At 40.9% G+C, this 6,794-nt stretch overlaps 1 protein-coding gene across 2 annotated transcripts in view; it reads right to left on the bottom strand.

The window, feature by feature from the left end:
* Positions 1–471: 471 nt before the first annotated feature.
* gabra6b (gamma-aminobutyric acid type A receptor subunit alpha6b) overlaps positions 472–6,794 on the bottom strand; it is a 30,585-nt gene continuing 24,262 nt past the window's right edge. For both annotated transcript variants that reach the window (XM_076750463.1, XM_076750464.1), the window contains one exon: positions 472–4,258. In XM_076750463.1, the coding sequence (XP_076606578.1) occupies positions 4,246–4,258 (13 nt within the window). In that variant the 3' untranslated portion in view covers positions 472–4,245. The remainder of the gene's footprint in view (positions 4,259–6,794) is intronic.

Raw genomic sequence — 6,794 nt, 5'->3', positions numbered from 1 at the left:
CATAAGCCATTCACAGAGTCGAGCATATTGAGACTGAAATACGTAAACGTGTGAGTCACTGACCAAACCACATCCCTGTTTTCTCGAGACATCTCATATCACATCATTACAATAATCACTGGGAGTGGCAGAGGAGACACATTTAGTGTACAGCCGCATTCATGTGTGAAACGAGAATTGTGTCCTTCATGCTGTTTGTTAAAAGTAACAAATGAAACTGCTTAAATTAAAACACTGTGATTCTCTGCATGTGTAAATTTAGGCACCTGTTTGGATGAAAAAAGTTCCTTACATGTCATAAAATGAATGTCACAGAAAACAAGAAAAGGCTGTGCTGAGAGGGGGGTACAGAGATTGCACCTTACAACAGAGATTGTATTTGCAAAATCCCACAATCAGCAGCGCCCTCGAATGCTACTTTAAACAACTGCACAGTGGTAGTTATATACAAAGTGGAAGAGAGAAAAAGAAATATATATTTTTATATATATATATATACATAATCTGGCTTTATTGAACATAGTAATATACAATCCTTTGGGAAAAGTGAGTAGGGGTTCATTTATTAACAGGGGACAAAGGACCTGCTATGCAAATATTGTTTTCTGTTGCAATAAAAACAGGCCACCCTCATGACAATAAAAACTAATGGAGAGCAATGTGTACAAGGAGCCAATGTGGAAGAAGTAAACTGCTAAAATACAAAAGTTGCGGTCTGTCATTCAAACCAGTACAAATGGTTAATGCAGTGCAGCTGATCATCAAGCAGGGTCATACAGTTGGAATACAAATAGCAATCTACAGAAATACTCAATCATATTCACAAAATATACACATAAAATAACAATGTAGAGCATTCATTGTCTTCTAAATTGTTCCCACAACTCCTAGGCAAATGACAGTGCAGAAATGGAAAAAAAAAAAAAAAAAAGAAAAAAAAAAAGGATTAACACTGGCTAAATGAAACAATCAATAAAGCCCATGCCTGTGAAATGAAACAAAATGACTAAAGGGCAGTTAATGGCCGCCTTCACCATAGCAATAGAATTCTATATTCTATGGAGTTCACAACCTTCTACATTCAACAACCCTAACAAGCACATAAAGGGTCGGAGGTCATGCAAGTGCAGTTCTCATGGTGGCGTGATGGAGCTGAGCAGCTAGGCTGGGGTCAGAGGGCAGATCAATTGGGTCGCTGATAAACGCAAACGAGCTCAGTCATATAAAAAAATCACACACACATTCACGCGCGCACACACACCCTCTCACTACAGCTTATTCCTGTCTGACTGTTTTTTAGCGGATGTTTGATTCTGCAGAAATGCACTCGGTCGCCGCTGGAGGTGCGAGGTTGTTGGTGTTCTGAGGCTCCACTGGGGTCCAGCCAGCAGTTCTGTAGCAGTCTGAGTTCACTGGCAGTCGGGTTTTCCCACAATAGAGCCTGACACACAGGGCAATAAGGGCTGAAATGCCCCATCTCATCAGCCTCTGCCTCAAAGACAGAGGGGAGGGCGGTGAATGAAGTAGAGAAACAGAGAGGGTACAAAGACAGTTCATACAGTCTGACACCACTGTTCTTTTAGTCCTCTGGTGTACAAGTGAGAGAAACATGCAACAACAGGCCTTAAAATCAACAAACGGTTTGCTCTCCATAATTGAAGACAGTGGCCTCGGTTGCACATCATTTGAATGTCAACTGACCAATTTAAAGTACACTCTTGAGTCCAAACCTTGCTCATCAGATATTTTTTTTTTTTTACACCAGACTGGAGTTAAGCCTAACCCTCACCATCACACCATAGTTGCCATGTGCAGATATTGTAGAAAGCATCAATTTAAAATCCTTGGCACTGGATGTAATCCGAGGTTTTGCAGAGCTGTCCGATATCGATGTTCTTGTCTGGCGGTAGGGTTTGCAAGTTCATGAAAGCTTTGCAACTTCAGAATCTGGTTTTAAGCAGTGGATCCCGGCTGTGGGGGTCCGACCATAGTCTATATTGCATGTTTTATTGCATTGCATATTTTAATTCTTGAAAAACTATGTTCATGATGCAAAGTTTTAATCATGCATTGTTTATTTATTTATTATGTCAGTGTCATTGAACTGAGCTCTACCATGCTGGTCTGTTCACACGTTTAAGTGCTCATAAGAAATACACATAATTACAACAAATGAGGAGCTTCCTTAACAAACGCAATAAAAAAAAAAAAAAAAAGAAGTCATAACATAATATTAAAGAACCAAGAAATCATGTTGCTTCTTCAATAACCTCTATAGATAGGGCCCTCAGTATGTGCAAGCCTGAATCAGAATACGGGGCAATTTACACCACTTGTAGTTCTTTTAACAGAATGTTTGTGTGAGGAAAAAATGAAGCCACAGCCAGAGGAAGTGTACAGTTTTCAAGACTGCTATAATCTTTTCGCAGAGTGTGCAGGTTTTCTCATTTCAAAAGGTGCCTGTGTTAATAAGAGACACCTTAAATGAGAGCGTCCTCATGGATACTAACTGTAATCTTTTGGCGCAGTGTGCAGGTTTTCTCATTTCAGAAGGCGCCTTTGTTAATAAGAGACACCTTTAATGAGAACATCCTCATGGATGATGGATGTCATGAGGAAGCAAACACGCATCAGCTTATATATAGACACCACATGGCTTTAACGTGTTACCCTCTCTACTTAACTGGAAACAGAGTATAATCATATGCAAATCCACACAAGTGGATTATTAATGAATATGTTTTGGCATTTCATGTAATTGATGATGATAGGTTTAGGTTTCTATTTTTTGCTGCTTTCTTAATGAAAACCAGAAGCCAGAGGTGTCATCTCAAGAAATAATTGGCACCCAGTGCAGGAACGCTTCACTTAAAATGACTACAATAAATAGAAACAATAAAAAAGAAAATGATAACAATGTTAGCGTATAAAGACCTATATCTTCTCTGGGGAAATATGGATTGTTGCCAGGATACATAAAGACCGTACTGTATGAGATGCTAACGAGCATATGCGCAGTAGCGGGATGCATGTTTTCTTTCTTTTTTAAATGAATGTCTGACATGAGACTCGCACACTTTGCATTCATTCTGTTTACATTCAATGCACTGAAGTGTGTTTCATATCATGAATTCTGCAGCTCACACTTATTCCTCTGGCTTTCATTAAATATCTGGCAAACGTCAACTTTGTTTTCCCAACATTTTTGCAGTGTCCTCTGCGTGTGTGATTTTTCCTAAAAGCGGCACCAGATGGATCACAGCTTTGGGCTATAACAAGTTATTTTATGATAGTCATTAAATCATGCACTGATGTTTTAGTTTTTTCCTCTCTATAGGAAATCTAGGACGTATAATCCTGTGATAACACCGTGAACAACATGGTGTGAGCGGCATGTATGCGTGTTTACGTTTTTTTCAATATTCATGTGCATACGTTTCTCCAGCTGCATGTGCATGTTACAGAGAATATTCAACCAGGCCAATGTATCTGTGGAACACACCATAAAAACCCTTTGAAGATTTTGCTTCACATCCTCTGTACTCCATCAGCGGAGGGAAATTAAGCCAATGAACCAAAAAATGTTGTTGCAAATGAGTGTTGTGCGAGTGAAAGAGTTCCTGCGAGTCAGTCAGTCAGTCAGTCAGTCACGCCGGATCCAGTCAGGACAACGGCTACACTCATTTCCTGTGTGTTCTGACGATCAGGGTGAGGAATATCTCATTTCAAACACACATGCATGATCGCTCTCATGTGTGGAAATGCATGCATACAGAAGTAAATACAGACAACAAAGTGGTGGCTCTGCCTCTGCAGCCTAGCTAGCTTGGCTGTTGCATCTTGACCCACCCACTTGGGCAGGACAGACACCGAGAAAGTGTCCTGATGTGTACCTTTTCTTTTTTAACATCGGGGAGGAGAAATAAAGAAATGAAGTAGACAGAGAGAGATTTAATACCTGTTTGAAATGGTTCCAGAGCCCGGGGCCCACAGGCTGCGAGCTCCTGGGTCAAGTTGGCAATAGAAGCTGGTTCATCTGCTCTCAACACGCTCACTTTCTAAGGGAGTACTTAAAAAGAAATACAATGCACTGAGGCGGCATAAAAGAGTGCTTGGCAAACGTCTGTCATCTATTTATTGTGTATATATATCTGTGTGTGTGTGTGTGTGTGTGTGAGTGTATGTGTGTGTCTCTGTGCAGGTGTATGAAAGTGTGTGTGATTTCCAGGAAGACGAACTCTTGGCTTAGACAGTATCCCTGTAAGAGAGAAAGAAGAGAAACAAAGACACAATTAGTGGGAAAAAATGCCAGTTGTGTACACTGTGTGTGTGTGTGTGTGTGTGTGTGTGTGTGTGTGTGTGTTGAGGAGAGACAAGGAGGGAGAGGGGCAGCCTGGTATGCTGCCTAGAGTAAATCAAGGTTTTCTCTTCAAATTATGAATATGCTATTTTATCACATTCAAACATACATATATATGCATACAGACACCTACACGCACACCTACTCCATTTCACATCCGTCCACATCTGCCTGCACACAAGCCCAAACGCACATTTGTGTGATGTAACAGCGTGCTCCGGTTCAGTCTTGCTGTGAAGGTTGGCATCCATTCCAGGCTGAATTTAAAAATTTGAATTTATTCAGTCCCTCGCTGCCATAGTTGTTCACAAAGACCTTGTGAAACTCGTCTGGGAACCTCTGCCAGGTAGTTCACACCTCCACCTCCTCCGCCTGATGTGTTAAAGCAGGAGACACTTTTGACAGCACTGAGAGCCATTTTCAGCCAGAGAACTTACATGGCTGCTGGCAAAAAAAAAAAAAAAAAAAAAAAAAAAAATGGCAGCTTTCTGTGTGTTTTTGGTTGGCAGATAGGTGAGGAGGCGTAGAATCGGTCCATGTGCTTTAAAGGCCAAAGACGAGACCAAAATCCTGTTAAATTCAATTGATTTGGAAATTTAAACAATTTTGAAAATGCGAGCAGTATCCAGATGTACTGTATGTTTGTGTGTGCATCATTTCAGTTTAGGTAAAACTTAATGTTCCAGTCAAAAATGACTGCACGGTACTTACACTACTACTACTACTGTTAAATTCAAATGAAGCATTTAACACATGCACATCTATCTATCTATATATATGTGTGTGTGTGTGTGTGTGTGTGTGTGTGTTTTAGACTGTGTTATGGTGTCAACATCAGCTAGCCATATATTGAATACTGTATATTTATTAATGTGGTCATGTGTGCCACCATTGTAATACTGTAACACTATAAGAATTACACTGGTACAAATTAGATTGCAGGATGTATATAAACCATTTAAAATGCCTTTAATATAAAGTATGTGTCTCCGTGTCGGCTCATATGAAATCAGTGGAGCTTCGGTGTGCTGCTACACACATATTAAAGTAATACACACATTAATAGATACATACAAAAATACTTGATGCAGTAATTAGAGATAGCGAATGCCATGACACCGTGCTTATATAAGACCAGATCTCCAATCTGTATGACAGAGAAAAATTGTTGATATAATTACTTTCTTTCATCATATGTAATGATTTTAAAAACCAGCAAGTGGAACATTATGGGACATTTGCCAGCCAATTAGGAACCAGTTATCCACTGTGTAATATTTAATTTATAAATTTCCATAATGCCGTGTCCAGTATGCACCTGCCAATCGTTTCCTGTTGACACACAATATTAAAAGTTTAGTACCTTCATTAAGAAAATGCCTCACTTGCATGTGACAACTCATAATTGGATCCAGCGTGACTTAAAATGGCCTGGGTCTTGCTCTGGGGGCACAACGACAGGTCATGCAACTGCTGACAGGCTCATATTGGCGCTTACCAAGACTGAACTTGTGGCCTTTTGGTGATTGGACCATTTCTCTTTAGACGAGGCCGTGCTACATTAACTGTGTTTGCTCAAATAAACAGATGGCCAAAATGCATCTATACAGTCTGTAATGAAGACGGACAAGATGTTTGCACAGTCCTGCAGAGACAGGATTTGTCTTTGCTCTGAAATAGCGATGATTAATGCTGAGTGGAGGGGGTAGAGGGACACCACTCTGCTTAGCTTGTTGGGCTGTCCTGTCTTATCAAAGAGGAAGCAGAGAACAGGCAGTTCACCACAGGAGAGAGAGAGAGATGAGGGAGGGGGAGTATAGAGACAGAGAGAGGGAGAGAGTGTGCCTGAGAGAGTGACACTGAGATAAAGTGAGAAATAGAGAAAGCAATTGAGTGTGAGGGATAGTAGGAGAGAGAGAGAAAGAGCATGTATATGTGAGGAGAAAGTCAGGGTAAATGGCCGATACTGATAGCAATTGATCTCTCTGTGAGGATTTGTAAATGTTCACGTTTCTACGCTTCACTGTGCACACAGACGTCAATGTAAACACAGGTAGATGTGTGAGGAATGCATTCATGCAGACGAACGCAAACCCGGTGACAAAGGCAGGTGTAGCAATTCCCACGAGGCCGCGGAGAGAAATATGATAGATAGGGGATTGCTGTTCAGATCGGTCTTCTTCGCTCCCTGTCTGAGTGGCCTGTAATTGAATGATCATTACACCAAAGTTATGGCTACGGCCCGGCAGTCGAAAATAGGAATTGAGTTGGAAACAGCATTTAGCGGTTTTGATTTATGAGCAACAATAGGGAAGTTGTTTTTCAAGCTTGGCACTCTGATGGGCAATAAAGAGGAGCAGGGCTTATCACCTGCTGTACCCACTCTGACACACATACACCAGTCAGCCTGCCAGCCAGCCAGCCAGCAACCAGT

The sequence above is a fragment of the Chaetodon auriga genome, chromosome 15, assembly GCF_051107435.1.
Source record: "Chaetodon auriga isolate fChaAug3 chromosome 15, fChaAug3.hap1, whole genome shotgun sequence".
Taxonomy (NCBI): domain Eukaryota; kingdom Metazoa; phylum Chordata; class Actinopteri; order Chaetodontiformes; family Chaetodontidae; genus Chaetodon; species Chaetodon auriga.
This window is presented reverse-complemented; position numbering and strand designations above follow the sequence as displayed.